The 15996-nt window shown below is 54.8% G+C and overlaps 5 protein-coding genes across 5 annotated transcripts; 1 reads left to right on the top strand and 4 right to left on the bottom strand.

The window, feature by feature from the left end:
• Positions 1 to 7: 7 nt before the first annotated feature.
• On the bottom strand, positions 8 to 1825 carry EI97DRAFT_432060 (uncharacterized protein). The gene is made up of 3 exons (XM_033798079.1): positions 1460 to 1825; positions 584 to 1327; positions 8 to 514 (listed from the first exon to the last, which is right to left on the bottom strand). Exons 1-3 carry the CDS (start codon positions 1520 to 1522, stop codon positions 170 to 172), a joined length of 1152 nt encoding a protein of 383 aa, XP_033655507.1. The 5' UTR covers positions 1523 to 1825; the 3' UTR covers positions 8 to 169.
• Positions 1826 to 2120: 295 nt separating this feature from the next.
• Positions 2121 to 3599, bottom strand: EI97DRAFT_466078 (uncharacterized protein; the record flags this gene model as incomplete). The annotated part of the gene is made up of 1 exon (XM_033801517.1): positions 2121 to 3599. Exon 1 carries the CDS (start codon positions 3408 to 3410, stop codon positions 2121 to 2123), a length of 1290 nt encoding a protein of 429 aa, XP_033655508.1. The 5' UTR covers positions 3411 to 3599.
• Positions 3600 to 4727: 1128 nt separating this feature from the next.
• Positions 4728 to 7223, bottom strand: EI97DRAFT_449372 (uncharacterized protein; the record flags this gene model as incomplete). Its single annotated transcript, XM_033800212.1, has 4 exons — positions 4728 to 4799; positions 4851 to 6520; positions 6587 to 6918; positions 6985 to 7223. The coding sequence occupies 4 exons, from the start codon at positions 7221 to 7223 to the stop codon at positions 4728 to 4730; spliced, it is 2313 nt and encodes a 770-aa protein (XP_033655509.1).
• Positions 7224 to 11091: 3868 nt separating this feature from the next.
• On the top strand, positions 11092 to 13177 carry EI97DRAFT_432064 (tetracycline-efflux transporter-like protein). The gene is made up of 3 exons (XM_033798080.1): positions 11092 to 11466; positions 11517 to 12960; positions 13042 to 13177. Exons 1-3 carry the CDS (start codon positions 11191 to 11193, stop codon positions 13140 to 13142), a joined length of 1821 nt encoding a protein of 606 aa, XP_033655510.1. The 5' UTR covers positions 11092 to 11190; the 3' UTR covers positions 13143 to 13177.
• Positions 13178 to 13745: 568 nt separating this feature from the next.
• Positions 13746 to 15962, bottom strand: EI97DRAFT_415790 (signal recognition particle protein-like protein; the record flags this gene model as incomplete). The annotated part of the gene is made up of 4 exons (XM_033796869.1): positions 15492 to 15962; positions 15177 to 15444; positions 13823 to 15127; positions 13746 to 13795 (listed from the first exon to the last, which is right to left on the bottom strand). The coding sequence occupies exons 1-4, from the start codon at positions 15813 to 15815 to the stop codon at positions 13746 to 13748; spliced, it is 1947 nt and encodes a 648-aa protein (XP_033655511.1). The 5' UTR covers positions 15816 to 15962.
• Between the last annotated feature and the right edge of the window lie 34 nt (positions 15963 to 15996).

Below are 15996 nucleotides of genomic sequence, written 5' to 3' on the forward strand. Positions count from 1 at the left end.
TTGTACTGTGAACTTATTCGCAGATGAGATTCGAGAACCTTTTCCACATGACATATACTACTCCTACGGAAGAATGTGGTCGGGCTCAATTCACTGGGCCACGAACGATTGCGGGATAGATCCGTCACAGCACAAACACCAATGTTTCTCATAACAATACGATCGGCATTCACTCCTTACTATAAACCCCCAATATCCACGCGGCCCGCAGTATGGCCAACCCCCACGCCATCCCCAAACTATCCCTTATAACATTCAGCTTACTCCCCATGACCTCCTTCCACCCGATCGCCACCTCGATCATGGCGATGTTGGCCGCCTCGGCGAGCATCAGCATCTCGACGTCGAAGATCCAGCCCTCGGAATGCATGAACGGAATAATGTCGGGAAGGGCGTTGCGCGAGAAGAGCTTGAAGCCGCACTGGGTGTCTTTTATGGCGGCCGTGGCGCGGGGCGTCATGATGCGGAGGAGGAGGTGGAACGAGTGCATGAGGAAGTTGCGGAGTTTGGAGCGCTGAGAGAAGCTGTTAGATAGGGCAAGCTCATAGATTTTGGTGGTGGTGGTGGTGGAATGGAAACGTACCTTGACAACGGCTTCGCTCCCCACGAGATGTGCACGGCTACCGATCGCCACGCCTCTCCCGAACTTATCCTCAACGGCCTTGCAGCCCTCTACCAGTTTCCCCAGATCCTCGAAACGGCTGGCGCCATCCGCGTCGGCGAATACCACATATTTCCCTCTCACATGCCGCATCCCATGCGTGACCGCCCCACCCTTCCCTCTATTCTTCTCCAGAGTAATAACCCTAATGCTTCCATGCGGGATATGCGTCGCCTCCTTCACCTCCTTCCAAGGACCCTTCCTTGGCACCGGATGCTGCGACAACTGATGATCCCTCGCAAACTCGAGCGCCCTCTCCACCGTCGCATCCGTCGACCCATCCGACACAACCAGTATCTCCCACCCCTTCTCCTGGTCCGACCCCTGCCCCCCCTCATGCGCCCCTCCATAAGCCTTCTGTAAATACGCCACCGCCTCCTCCAACATCCCGCCGAGCCGCTCCTCCTCGTTGAACGCGGGCACCACAACCGACATGAAGAGTTCCGGCTCCTCGATCTTCAGCTGCGACGGTTCGTTGCGCTCCGCGGTGCCCGGCCGCGCTGCTTTGCGCCGCGCGAGTTCCCGCTCCGCGGCCCACTTGTCGAGCCAACAGGGCAGTTCCTTGGGCTCGCTGCGCTTCCCGTCCGGTAGGATCGTGACGTATTGTTTCTCGGAGCGGCGGGGGGGACGGGGTACGGGGGCGAGGATGTGGACGCCTAGGTACATCTGGAGCGGAACGACGAATTAGTGACATTGTACATCATACATGCCGTAACTCCCCCAAAGTACCATCGATACAGTTATACACCTCGTACACCGGGATCCGGAGAGATAAAGAAAAGAGGAAGCATGACATACCCAAAACCCCAGCGCCGCGAGCAGAAACACCGCCGCGACCACCAACACCCACGTCGGCGGCATTTCCATGGCCTGCGAGGGAAACGAGTCGAATCCATAGTGTGGGTTCCCGACCGACATGCCCCTGCCCGGTTGCGACATGGCTCTATCTCTTGCGCCCCGCGGGCATGGATGCTTCTCAGAGAGAAATGTTGTACGTTAAGGGCGTTCCGAACTGTTTATGTATACGGATATGGCTCCCCGAAAGCGATCGGCAGTGAGAAAACGAGCGAGGCCGGGCGCGACGCCAGATTGCGGAATGGGGGGAACGAGGGTTCCTTATTAACGACGGGTCGGACGCATGGCGAAGTGCAGTCTATTCTATCGAGTATCTTTTATAAAAGATACGTGGAAGCTGGATCTGCCTCCGGGGTTCGGGTGGCGGGGGATCATTTTCCCGGAGGACGAGAAACCGAATCTTGAGATGGGATAATCGAGTTGGAGGTGAAACTTTCTCGAGCGCGATATCTTTCAGTTGAATATATAGACAAATTGCACCTTTGGTTTGGTTTGCGTGTTATGGACGTCACTTGCTGTCTATCTAGGAATCACGTGGAAAGACATTCACCATGGTCACGTGGCTATTAGTCACCAGCATATGTTTGGATCTCCCTTAAACCGCTCACACCCTTCCAAAACGCTCGACAAACCCCCTCCATTCCTCATCCCCCACCACCGACCTCACCCTCGCCTCCAACCACCCCTTATTACCCCAAAACCCCCACCCAGCCTGGAACCGCAACCAATCCACCAACGCCATCTCCCAGTGCCTCACAAACGTGTCCCACTCGTACGTCTTCCCGGAGACTTTTGTCAGGTTGGAGAGATAGTGCTGAAGAAGCCCGCGTTCGCCATTCTGCATCCGTAGGACCTTGGAGTGAGATATTCCCGCATCCACAAGCATCTCCACCGGCACAGAGCACGTAAACAACTTCGCCAAATCGCACACGCCGAGCCCGAGCCCCACGTACTGGAAGTCGTAAAACGCCACCCGGCCGCCATCGCGTGTCGCGAAGAGGTTCTCCGACTTGACGTCCCCGTGGATCAGGGTCTGGTATGCGTCCGTGGGACCTGGACCATGTTGATCTGGATGGGGATGCGGAGCGAGGATCCGAGAGATCTTTTCCGCTAGAGAGGATGGGGAGCCTTCTGGGAACGGCATCGTCAGGGCATCGCGCCACTCCGCGTCTTCGTCTGCGGCGAGGGAGGCGAATTCGGAGCGTCGAGTTGAGAGGTAGGTGTATCCGCCGTTCAACCACACGCCATCCACGTCTCCTCCCTTCGTTGCATCGCTGTCCCTCAACTCTTCCCGCCCCTTCATCTCCTCAAGTGGCGGCCTTACAAGCTTCTCTCGATCGAAATCCCCGACCCTGCTCCACCAGAACCCGTGAAATGAAGAAAGCCAGTCCAGCGAAGCGTACACCTGCCTCGTCGACAACGTCCCTCTCTTCTCGCCTGCTACGGGGAAATCTCGCGCCAGGTCCGTCAGCAGCATGGCTGACGTCAAGGTGCCGTTTGGGTTGTGCTCGGTGAGGCTGGAGAAGCAGTTTGCGACGGGGATGGAGGAGGCGGGCATTAAGTGGGCAAGATAGGTGTAGAAGTATTGTTCGACTTGGTAGCTGAGGAGCTTGCGGATGTGTCCTTCATCCTGGTGTTTAGAAGGGGAGAGCGGTGGAGATATGAGTTTGATTATATAGGTTTCAGGGGTTTGGGAGAGGGATGGGGTTGTTGTTGATGATTCCTGTGATTTTGCTGTGGGCTCCGAAGCTAGTGGTGACGGGATTGCGGTCACACGGCATACGTGACCGTATCCAGCCCATAGCGATTGTAGGATCTCTAGGGATTGGAGTTGTAGGCCATGTTGAGCAAGCAGTGTTGTTGCGATTTCCGTGGTAGATGGTGGAGCGGACATGGTGGGTGGAGCAGGATTATTGATGGGAGGGAGGCATGTGTGACGAACTGTGAAGGCCTTTCAATATAGGTGGAAAGAATACAAATTCCCAAGGGAGAGATTGCTGGAAGAAAAGATGCTGATATTCGTAGTGCAATCAACATCTTACAAGATGAATGGTCTTATCGATAGTCGTCAAAACTGGGGAAGCCTAAGCCTAACTAGGCATGGATCCAACCTTCACATTATCCAGCCTGGAGGTCTTATACACAGTACATGTGCCCTAATCAATGACGACATCTTAGCTAAATGCAGTCGTTCCCGCAGCTAAGACAGCCGATGCAAAGGCTCCGGGCCCGTCATTGTCTTCCTGGACTTGTGCTCTCTCATATAACATCAGTTTATCCGGCTCCATCACTGACCTCCATTGTGCACCCCGGCGCTACATCTCAGAGGATCTTGAGAGGAAAAAAATAAAAATATTGGTATCATATTATTCTCTCTCCACCGCCAAACTTTTGCAGCTTGAAACTCTGGCAGATCTCTCTCTCAGTGGATCAGTGTGCTACAAATCCCTCGGTCGGACTCGCTCAACAGACTTCCCACGTACAAGCCTAGAGGACAGCGAGGTGTCGAGCAATACACTCCCTCATTGCCATACTGTATCTGCGGCATGCTCGCCACTTGCTTGTTAGCAGGAGCCCTTTCCTGGACTTTCTATTCATCCACTTCGCCCCTCTGGCTCTGCCGACTGTACCTTATGTAGCATATTAATACCATGTTGACCTGTTCCGCCTTTCGTGCTCACATGTTGCCGGCATGCTTCTCTGTGCCTCTATCTCTCTTGCCCCACTGCCATTGCAATCTCCATCGAGGTCTCAATGCACTTCATACTTCCATCTTTGCATTTGGGTTAGTCCCGTCCGTGCGGGCGAATTGACACTCCCCCTCCTCCCCTTCAGTCGCGGACGCTGTGACGCGCCTCCGCTTACATTGACGTACTCCGTTGAGAGAGCAACAGCCGAATGATTCATCGCACATGCGATTATGTGAGAACCAAGCCTCGCTGTTGCATTGCTTCCGTGGAGGTGCAGAGAGGGGCGGACGACAGAACATAGGAAACGTCGACCACTGGCGATTGTGATATACATGGAAGATCATCCCCGCTTGCTTCCGGCGTTGGAAAGCACCCAGGGTACGATAGGGTGGAATTGAACAGCATCTGACGTGCCGAGTTTAGGGGGGTGACTCCAGCAGACGAAGCATGATCGCCATCGCGTAGGCCTAGGTTAACAGAATTCGGAAAGAAGGAATGGCAAGAGTAAAGCAACAGCTAACTCAGGAAGAATCGTCGGCAGTAAAGACTGTAAACGTATGCGACCGCAAATCATACGAAATCCAGCGATGCAGCTAAGGTAGAGTCAAAGATGAAGTCACTGTAAGAGGAACAAATGCACTCACGGTCGCGATGTGGTAGCCAAGGCGGAGAACGCGCTCTGCCCTAGCCTTGACGGTTGACGGGGGCTCCAGATAGCGGTCCTCTTCGTCGTGCTTGCGCGAAAACCAGTCGTCGGGGAAATACCATTGGCACCAAAGCTGGCCTCGGATCAAGTAATCATCTGGAAGAGGGAGGTTATCACTCTGGAGGGGAGGAAAGAGCGGTCCAGCAACAAGCTGTTCAGCGCGCTCGGACTTGACCAAAGCGTTTAAGAAAGAAGCAATCTCCGACCAAGGGGCGTGATCCGCCAGGTGTGCAGCCTGGGGGATGGCAGCAATACTTGAAAAGAAAGCTAGCATGACGTGGACAAAAGGCAAGACATTTTTATCATCGACCCTTCTGAGGACGGCGGAGAACGTCGACGTGAGCAAAAGGTACGCTCCAGAGAAGGTGAAATCGCTTGAAAGAGTGTCCAACTTGGACGAAATTTCCGACTCCGGAAGGGAAGGTTTCATCGAGGCTTGTTCTGCAGAAATGTGACTGTTTTCCTCGCTCTCGTCAGAAGGAGTGGACGACCGACTCTGGGACCGGCTCTGAAGCACCTTTCGAAGATGGATGAGGAAGATCTGGCGTAGAATCGAGTCATGGATCCCATAGTCGAATAGTCCAGCAATATTGGTCACAGCAATATGCACGCCCTTCTCTCTCCATTTAGCAGTGACACGTCCAATCTCACTGTCCAGCTGGCCCAGAAATGTGACGCGTGCGTGCTCGAAATCTTCGGGTTTCAACCTCTTGAAGAGAATTGCGTGTGTCCGAATGAAGTTGGTGTCGATATGTAGCACTTGCTGGCCAGAGGCTGCAATGGCCAACACCGGGTCTAACAATTTGAGTATCGACTCTCTGGCACTTGCGAATGGCTGTAGGCAAGTTAAGGACCTCGCATAATAGTATAGTTGGGGGAGCACCACGGGTCTGGCTAGAATCGCCAGGTGATGGTATAGCCTGCCAACGTTGGGAATCCGGTCGGAAGTTTTGCTGTACCACGACCTAGCGACACCTGCCCAAATTTCTCGATCGCGGGGATCCTCTTCTACGGCCATGCGGTAGCGGCCGAGATCTCCTAGGCATTCGATCCACGTATCTCCGAACGCTGGCACAGTTTCATAGAGTAGGGCTGTCATCTGATAGGCTAGATAGATAAAGGCCAGCATATAATCCATACTTTCCGGTAGCCTATGGCGGAGTAACTCGAGGAAGGAATAGATGCCATGCCTCCACATCCGCGCCGGCATTTGATACTTCTCGGCCAGGCGACGCAATGCGGGTGAAGCCGAGGGGTGTTGGCTCGCCAAAAAGAAGTCATGATGCTCGTGCAGGAGGGTTCTGTGCAGAGCAATAAGCGCCTGCCAGTGATCTTGAGAGATTTCGCCGTCCTTGTCAGCAGCCTGGGTTCGGTCAACATGTATGCATTTCGTTTCGACCATGGTCAGGCCTGCATATATGCTTTTCACCTCGGCGGCCAGTTGCTCTTGAGAGATGGGACGTGAGTCCGGTTGGAGCAAGAGATCCGGATAGCGAGGGTCATACTTCCGGACATCGGAGAGCTGTTGACTGGGGCTGGGGGTGTTTTGCGTCTTGTCAATGGACGTGTGAGTTGGAGGAGCATAGCTTGAGGGGTGCTGACTTTGGACTTGACTAATTGACGGGTGAGAGAGCCGAGGATCTTGGTTGCGATTGACCTCCGTAGACCACTCACTCTTGGGCTCAGGGGTCGACCGATAGGGCGAGTTGGTGCCTCTGGAACTGTGCCTGGGGCTGAAGCGGAGACGCTCGGCTGACTTTTGATTCGTAGTCGCCGTTACGGACACTAGAGCTGCGAGATCGTCTGGATGGTGGTGGTCGGGATCGTAGATGAGTGTAGGACCCTGGATTTTCCCTCTCCGAGCTTGGAATTCCGTGTCAGCTGGCCTCTTCCTTGCCGAGGATGGCATCGATGCCCTGGCAGCATCAAGAAGGGATAAGGTCCCGATGTCGAGGGTGGAGCCACCGCCTGCAGTGGCTTCGGAAGACCTCTCTGTTGCCAGCTTGCTGGGTCGGGGTCAGAGCTGTACGTCTGACGGGAGGGTAACGCGTGAGTGGGCAGACTCGACTTACATCCTCAGAGCCTCGTCCCTCAGGTACTCACGTGAGCGGCTAGGGGTCATATTCTGAAGAATCGACGCGTGTTCAAGGGTGACGTGGGTGAAGAGTTGGTCTACATCGGGGAATAGCCTTCGGTGAGAGGTGCAGTAGGGACATGGCAGCGGGTCGCCTTGCTCAGCCGTCTTCACGTTCGCTTGCGTCTGGAGGGCCCGGGCGTATGGGGAGTGGAGGTGGACATGTCGGCTGGTCATGATGGAGGGGATTCCAGCTCCAGGGACTCAAGGCAGGGCAGGAGTTGGTTGCCAGATGGCGAGCGTCGGATCCGAGGTGGTGGCAGGCGGTGCTGGTGCTGGTCGTCACGAAATGGATCATTTGCCAAGAAAGTCGTGTCCCACTTGGTGGTGAATGGAAGGGGCTCGCAACAAGCGGTGTGGGGGAATCGGCAACGGCTGGCTGGAGAAATCCTTCCTTTCACCTCGTCGTTCTCCTTGGGAAGCTTGACGTTGGGATGCGAGTTCCGAGATGCAATCTCTTGGGTAGGGAAACAGGCATACAAGCAAGGCTGGGAGCCAGCGCTCAATGTTCACGGGCAATGTTGGCACCGCGGAGAGACAAGGCGTGAGGGACGATGAGCCGAAGAAGAAAAAGCGACGAAAGAGCCGCTGAAGGGATCTGGAGCATTACAGTAGATGTATGCTGCATCGTCGTCGTCGGGTGGCGGCCCTGGTTCAGGCAGCAAAAGAAGGCAACCCTTCCACTCGCTCGGCTACGCGCCCAGACCCGAATGACATTTGAGAGAGACTCCACCACCTGTGACCTACCATATCGAATGGCCCTTATTTGAGATACACGGGACGGAGAAATAAATCCTCTGTTCTATTGTCCGTCTCGGTGGATTCTTTGTATTTGCCTTTTCCCAGCCACGCGTCCAGCGGTTTTTGGTTTTGGAACAAGATGACGCCAGCCACCCAACAACCCAACCACGACGTCCCCGGAATGGAAGGCATCAAACGGTTGATGATACCGAGCACTGCGAGCAGTACGGTACGTCAGACGCCCCAAGCAACAAGCGCATTGGGAACAGATACAATAGGCACCTCAGGGCGCTTTCATGCCTCCTGATAGCGACGTGGCACAGCCAGTGTCGACGTGCTCGACTCAAAGGAAACGTATGGCAGCCTCCCACGACACAGTCTTCGATGCAAAATGTCTCGTGGTTGGGATTGCATTCTGATGATGATTGGAAATCTAATCCATCACTCTCCAGTGTACCTAATTCGTTGGGTCTCATTCCGGTTTGGCTCCTTCCGTATAACCGACCCTCGGAATCAATGCGGGACTTTCGTACCTATACACCTTGTACGGACTACGGAGTACTATCCGTCTCGACCGCTCTGCTTACCGTGCTCATTCCCTCCGACCCACGGCTGCCTCTTCGTAGTCTCATCGCTATTGTACGGAGTAGTCGCAGGCAGACCCAAGGCAAGTGGGTTTGGTCTTGTGACCCGTTTTACAGAAGATGCTGATAAGATGGTCGAGCACTCGTCTCCGGTAGAAGCATGGCAGCAGTTGCCTGATGTGCAACGTTTCTGAGGAGCGACCTTGGAGCTGGTACCTGATACGAGCCCCCTTTGCCAGGGACCGATACCCGGACATCATCAAGGCCGCTTCCAAAGTGTAGGCGCAATCAGGTTCATGAGCCACCAAAGCCTTGTCCGGATTCCTTTGGTTCATTCTCACGCCGCTTATCTGGGATCATCTTCACACCACCGAAACCCGGCCTCGGAAATGCATCTGATAACGAGCCATGGTCGTAGGATTCGTTTGCCTACGCCTGGCTTGATGTTTGGCTGATCAAGATGACTCCAGCCTCTTCATCCGGCTGTGTTTGCCCCGCATAAATATGCGGTCAGAGTTGCTCTCATGTAGACCTAGGTTCGCAACGTGGTGGAATCCCCACGCCCGAAGGCAGGACATGTACGCACAGTGCCGTTCCGGAAATAGTCACCCACTGCGCTGTCCCGTTTCTGAAACTCCGGAGTGGCCCTACCTCTCTTCTGCAAATGCCGAAGCTCATGTAAAGGCCTAAACGCATGCGGAGTTGACATTTCCAAGCACAACAGCTCTTTCGGATCCCACTTGAATTTGCCTGAATATCCTGTCCGCATCTTGGTAGCATCTGGGCATCTGTCGTTTTGTTACTGGACGCCTAACCGCTGAGCAACCTTGTATACCTACACTAACCACTAGGGTTCGCTCTTCAAAGCGGGGTAAACCACCAAACCCATGGGAAACCTTTACACATCCGTTTTAAGCAGGACGGTTCGTCATGGCTAGCACCTCCTCTGCAGTCGTGTATGCGACTCTATAAGGCTAGCGAATCAGACATCCTGCGGTTATCACACTGCAGAAGAGTTGTATCCGCTTGCCGTAAAGACACATTGCGGAGATGGTGTGCTCGATCAGAAAGTAGGCAATCAAGGATACGAACGCCCTTGTGCGAGCAGCTTCATAGATCATTCATTGACATGGAGTTGAACGCAAGGGAGCCTGTGTCTGGAAGGGCAAAGATTGGGCACATTGACAGTGAACAAAGTTCGGAGGAAATTCAGGTCGTGGCTTTGCAAGGCTGAATGTTATGATACTGGAGCAGCGGAATTATCGTTTACGGAGTGCGCTGCGACTAATAAAGTGAACAGGGCAGGAAAAGAAAGGAGCAAATAACTCCTCGTATTCGAATACTGTGGTATATATTACTGTATACGGACTAGATCCGACCAAGTTGTTCTGGCTTCCGCACCGCAACTCTGCAGCCTATTCTGACACGAGCACCGCAACACATGGGATATTCACAATATCTTGTTGATCCGCCTCCCAGCGCCACAACTCGAGAATGGCTATTGCAAAAAGCATTTCGGCCGGAGATCTTATTTCATTATCCGCAACAAGCAGACGGGACCCACTGAAGCTTTTCGATGCCTTCTCTCATAATACGACCTGAACACCGGATATTGCTTGCGAATCCGAGACATGACGTGCGTAACCGTCAACAGACCAGTTCCAGAACGTCGAAAATCTCAGCCTCTTAATACGCTGGCTTTATTGACAAGAGTCCACATCATCTCCCTCATCGGTAAATGGAGATTAAGGCACACCGATGGCTGATGTTTTCCATGAATTGCAAGCCATGAATTCCGTCCAGCCCGCCGACCACCGGAGGCAACCAGATCTCTCACTCATCATCTGATAGACTACCTAGATCTGGCATGTCCAGCCCACCACCATGAAGCTGATGTGTGACCATCAACAACCGAATATGGCCTCGTGCGAGGTCGTACGCGGACCTGTGTTTCGCAACCGGCTTCCTCTCAAGGGTCGACGAGGCAACCAGCTGCTGCTGATTCAGGAGTAACGTGAGGCTCCAGCTTGCTCTCTCAAAATGCGCGAGGGTTCACAGCCTTGCATTATGTAACCTGGCGTGAGGTTGGGAACGAGGCTTCCGTGTGCGGCTGGAGTGCCCTGTTTTGGTCTGGTCCTTCAGACTTCACCGTGAGAGCAATCTCCTTGCACATGACCGAACACACGAGCGCTGTTACACAGCACATCAGATGAAGAAAATAAGAGACTTACGACAAGAATCTCTCCCACAGGATTCTGGCTATTGAGACCATCAAGTTTGAATTCTGGACTTGTGGGGGTCCGCGGGAGTTGTGAATACCAAGCAAACCACGTGCTTTTATACACTAGACTAACGACATCGCGTTAGCCTTTCCGTCCCGGGATTTGTCCGTCTGGAGATGCGCTAAGACAGCAACGTCATGTCCAATGTCGGATGACGAAGCAACAACTCAGAATGTACTGTGTACTCTCTGTATCGTGCGAAAGACGGTGTCTCAGCATCGTCTCAAGCGACTCAACTTCCCCAGTGCTGGATGCTGTGGAAGTCATCGCTAACTCAAGAGCGCGTTTCTTCTCTGGTTACGGGGCCTGACGTTGCTTACTTGTCAGCAAGCCTGGACCTTGCGGCTCTCCAATTCCTCCCGAGCTGGATTGGTAATGTGGGTTTCTACCACTTCGCAGCCCTCCTTGTGCATTGGAATGTGCTAACGGCGTCACTAGTGGAGATAACACTTATGGGATGTAATTGGGTCCAAAGGAGCAACAAGATCGCATCTTCGTAGACGTCACGTTGAGCACCTGTGCTACTCTGGACTCAACATGGAGCTGAATGAACAAGACAGCGCGTTCGCCGCCGATTCCCAAGTCGATCAGGAGCTCAGCTGGAGGACGAGAGGCAGGAGACATGATCCACACAGGAGATCGTCAAAGTCAGGCCAGAGTTCACCCGACGCGGACTCCCTCGCGGAAGAGGCACCCCTTCTAGGAGAGGAAGCCGGTCGCAGCGGTGGTGCAGAGGACAATAAGAGTGACGCAGAAGTTGAATGGTTTGGAACTGCAGAGTTACAGAGCTTGCCATGGTGGAGGAGGCCTTCCGTACGCGGCTTCACCCTCATGCTGGAGATCGGGAATGCTAATAATCGCAGATTTTCTGGCTGATTCCGCCGTACTTGCTCTACACCACCGCTTTTGGTGGCATAATCGTCCCGAAGTTGAACCTGATCATGAACCTCATATGCAACGATTACTATGCCTCCAACTCGCCCAGCAATCCGGACCCCATATCCGGCCCGGTGGATCCTGGAAACGAATTCGACCGGTGTCAGAATAGTGCCGTCTCTGCTCGCGCGTCCATGTTCATTCTCTACGCCTCCTTGATCTCCGGCGTGCTCGCGGCCATCACATCGCCCAAATTAGGAGCACTCTCTGACCGATATGGACGGAAGCCGATATTGGTGGTCACGACGTTTGGTGTGCTCATGGGAGAGGTTTTGACTATTCTAGCCGCAAAGTTTCCGGAGACGACCGATGTCAATTGGATCTTGGCAGGCTATGGCATTGACGGCCTGTGTGGATCCTTCATTGTAGGCATGGCGGTTTCCCACTCGTACGCCACCGACTGTACGCCGCCTCAGAGGCGTAATGTCGCCTTTGGGTACTTTCACGCCTGCCTGTTCAGCGGTATTGCTCTTGGGCCGGTCCTTGCGGGATACCTGATCAAATACCGTGAGCCGGTCGTGGGGAAGATGGAAGCTGTACTCCTTGTCTTCTACATCGCTCTGGCTTGCCACGTCTTGTTCATCCTCCTCCTCATCTTCGTCATCCCCGAATCCGTCACCAAGACGCGCCAACTCGAAGCGCGTCGGAAGTACGCTCAAGAAAAGGCACGCAGGGGCCCCAACTCCGACTGGATCAACCAACTTCGCAGCTTCAACCTCATCGCCCCTCTCAAGATCCTCTGGCCGACCGGCCCAGGCACCAGCCCTGCCCTGCGCCGCAACCTCATCCTCCTCGCCGCCACCGACACCATCGTGTTCGGCGTCAGCATGGGCGCCATGGGCGTCATCACCATCTACGTGCGTCTCCAATTCGGCTGGCAGGAATGGGAGACGTCAAAATATGTCAGCATCGTGAATTCCTGCCGCGTCTTCAGCCTGGTCGTCGGCCTGCCTCTCCTCACGAGACTGGTTCGGGGGAGAAATGGGACGAAGAACCAACGGAACAGTGGATCGGACACTTTCGACCTTAGCCTTATCCGCCTCGCTATCCTCTTCGACATGCTGGGTTTCCTGGGCTACAGTCTCGCTCGCCGTGGCGACTTGTTCATCGCGTCTGGCGCCATCGCTGCCGTCGGCGGTATCGGGTCGCCCACCCTGGGATCGAGCCTGACAAAGCACGTGCCGCCTGATCGGGTGGGCCAGGTGCTGGGCGCGACGGGCCTGCTGCACGCCATTGCAAGGGTGGTGGGGCCGACGGTGTTCAATGGGATTTATAGCGCGACGGTGGGGTCGTTTCGGCAGGCGACGTTTGTGTGTTTGACGGGGACGTTTGGGGTGGCGTTTTTGTGTGGGTGGTTGGTGAGACCGCATGGTAAGCAATTTTTCTTTTCTTCGTCTCTTTTCCTGAATGCCTTTCAGAAAGGGTTTTGTAAAGTGCTGACGATCATGGCAGTGTATCTGGAGGATTTGGCGCCGGATGGGAGTCCCTCGAGGAGCGAGTCTGATGGTGGTGGAGGAGAAGAGGGGGAATTTGGTGTTGCGGCGGCGGCGTGATTTGCTATGGACTACTGGGGTGGGATATACATGGTCGACGTTTTAGACTTGAGTTTTGCCTTTTTGCATATTCGCGTGCCGGCTTGATGCTTGCTGGATACACCTTCAGGGATCTATAGCGGGCGTTTTTGGATTGTTGAAACGGCGTATAAGATGGGGGACGCAAGTTTGTCCGGTTCGTTTCTTTTCTTGCTGTCATGGAGAAGAGGCCGTAGAGCTGTATAGAGTTGCTGCATCGAGGGGGCCTTTCCATCTTTGTCGTTGCTGGGAGCACAGAACACGGCATCGATCCGCCGTATTGTCCATGTGGAAGGCACGCCAGAGAAATAGGGATGGGATGGCTTGGAAATGGCGGAAGCTAGTATATTTCCGACGATTCCAATCAACCAAACAATGCATGCGCCCAGGAAGCCAGAGCGCGGCCGGGTCTATCTTATGCATGGAATATAACGAGATCCATAGATCTCACAAGTGCATCTGGCCATTCCTTCTTCACCATAACCCTACCCATCAAAACCACAACTATATCTACCTCTACAACATACCGCTGTCCATCCTCACGCCGTATATTTCCATCACCCTCAACCTACCGAACCTACCAACCTACCACTTCCCCCCCTTCCCCTTCTTCTTCCCACCTCCCTTCTTCTGCCCTCCCCCTCCACCACCAGCACCCGCACCTCCCACCGTACCCGCCGCCCTATCCTCCGCCACAGCACCCCCCTGCGTCAACCCATCCATCTTCTTCTTCCCCTTCTTCCCCTTGGGCCGATAATACGTCCGATCCCGCATCGGCAGCCAGCGCTCCGGATCCATGCTCCTCCCCGGCATGAAATCCTTGGGCATGCGCGCCTTGCGTATCCGTTTCGTCTTCTTCACGGGGGCACCTTCTTCCTGCCTCCCACCTCCCGGGGCAGGTCGCTTGGTTGGCACGGCGGCAGCGGCAGAGGACAGAGGTAAGCCGGGCACGCCTGCGTTTTCCAGGGCCGAGACATCGATGCCGGAGACGAGGCGCTCGACGGGCGGGAGGACGTCGACCAGATCCGGTGCGATTTTGGCCGGGTCAGCGACGGCGTAGGCGGCAACGAGGCCGGCGATGGCGGCGCGGTCGGCGCGATCCCGCTCGTGCAGCGATTCGAAGATCTCCCCCGCCATGGCGATGCTATCGGCGTTGTGGGTTTCCAGGAGCGCGCTGCCGGCCGCGACCATGAGGGATCGAGGCGCCGTTTCGGACTTGCGCCGCCAGTACGAAGCTGCCTTCGCGAGGCCCGATTTGGAGTGCGAGTGCCGGCCCTGTCGGACGTAGAGGGAGACGAGGACGGCGATGAGGCCCGGGGCGTGTCGGATGTCGAGGTCGGAGGCGGAGCCGGATTGCTCGAGGCGCTTGAAGAAGGATTCGAGGAGTTGGGTTGCGGCGGCGAGGTTGTGGGTGAGGACGTAGAGTTGGGTGATGGTTAGGAGGAGGCCGATGTCGTTGGGGCGTTTCTCCAGGAGGGGCAGGATCGCCTTGAGCGCGGCTTTCTCGGACAGGTTCTGGGCCTGGGCGGCGGCGTTGAAGACAGAGGCGGTGTTGATGGATGGCGAGGTCGTTGGTGCTGGGGATGACGAGATGAGTTTCGACGTGTGTGAGATGACGCCCGCTACCTTGTGGGTCATTAGGTCAATGACATATTCGTCCTGGCGCAAGATGTCGGACTGGAACGTGAAGGGTCTGTCCGTCTTTGGGGGTTTCGGCGCCGAGTGCATGAGCCGTTGGCTCAGGTACGGGTTTGTGTGCTTGGTGGAAGCCGCAATGCTGTTGATCTGCGCGATATACCGCGTGGAGAGTTCTCTGATCTCGGCAAAGGGAATCGTGGTGGATAATTGTTCGGCCTCCTCTATTCGACCCAGCCGAGTGAGGACGTAGACTTCTTGCACCGTCATAGGCATGATCTCCACCTTCTTCTCCTCCTCGGTGAGATCTTCAGCTGCATTGCAGAGATCTTCTGATGTTAGCCATATCCTCTTGGACCGCCACGACCAATGCCTTCATACCTTTTGCTCGCTTCAAGCAAATCTCCGCCTGTTGCAGCTCATCCCTCGAAATGCATCCACAAGCCGTGTTATATGCCGTCTCAAAAGCTTGGAGATCATCCCGTCCCGCCTTCTTCGTCTGTGCCAAATGGCCCTTCCCGGACCATTCCAACTGCGCGTCCACGGCGCTCCAATTGATCTTTATATCCGCCTCCTCGTCCGCGTGTCTGTCGCTCGAGAGCTGTCGATAGACGGCTGCCGCTTGCTCGAAGTTCTCCGATCTGTATGCCTACAGTAATTAGCTTCCTCCATTGCGATTCCGTACCAGGAACATACTGCTTGCGCCAAAACGTGCTTCATAGCTCGGCTGGAAGAATCCCTCTGTGCGACCTCGACCGCCTGCGAAGCTTCCCCGGACTTGTACAAGGCGTAGGCATACTCGAACGGAGTTCTTTCCTGCAATTGAGGCGTATCCGTGAATATCTTCACGGCGTCGTCGTAGCGGTCAAGCTTCAGTAAGGCGACGGCTTTTGCGTGGTGTGCATCGATATCTGCTTTGGACTTCTTGATGGCCGCGTTGGCGGCTTTGAGGATCTCCTCATGGTCATCGAGCGACGTCTGCGCAAGCAAAGCGGGTAGTGACTTCGAAGACGTGGTCATCCTGAATCTTCCGCCGTCCTTCCGTGCTTTGCTGTAGATAGGACGTGGGACCTTCACCCGGAAGCTTGAGTGGGGGTGGGGGTGGCATGTATGAACTCGCTTAAAGTTCGGATTGGCAGATGAAGGTATGACTTATTTGTAGACACATCATGAAGGGACGGAAGCGCCATAAAGGGTCACT

The sequence above is a fragment of the Westerdykella ornata genome, assembly GCF_010094085.1.
Source record: "Westerdykella ornata strain CBS 379.55 unplaced genomic scaffold EI97scaffold_6, whole genome shotgun sequence".
Lineage (NCBI taxonomy): Eukaryota > Fungi > Ascomycota > Dothideomycetes > Pleosporales > Sporormiaceae > Westerdykella > Westerdykella ornata.

Coding starts and splice junctions, on each gene's coding strand:
- EI97DRAFT_432060 (XM_033798079.1), bottom strand. CDS start 1,522: ATGCCGCCGACGTGGGTGTTGGTGGTCGCGGCGGTGTTTCTGCTCGCG. Junction 1,328..1,459: donor TCGCGGCGCTGGGGTTTTGG/GTATGTCATGCT, acceptor GTTCCGCTCCAG/ATGTACCTAGGCGTCCACAT. Junction 515..583: donor GGAGCGAAGCCGTTGTCAAG/GTACGTTTCCAT, acceptor AGCTTCTCTCAG/CGCTCCAAACTCCGCAACTT.
- EI97DRAFT_432064 (XM_033798080.1), top strand. CDS start 11,191: ATGGAGCTGAATGAACAAGACAGCGCGTTCGCCGCCGATTCCCAAGTC. Junction 11,467..11,516: donor CATGGTGGAGGAGGCCTTCC/GTACGCGGCTTC, acceptor TAATAATCGCAG/ATTTTCTGGCTGATTCCGCC. Junction 12,961..13,041: donor GTGGTTGGTGAGACCGCATG/GTAAGCAATTTT, acceptor CGATCATGGCAG/TGTATCTGGAGGATTTGGCG.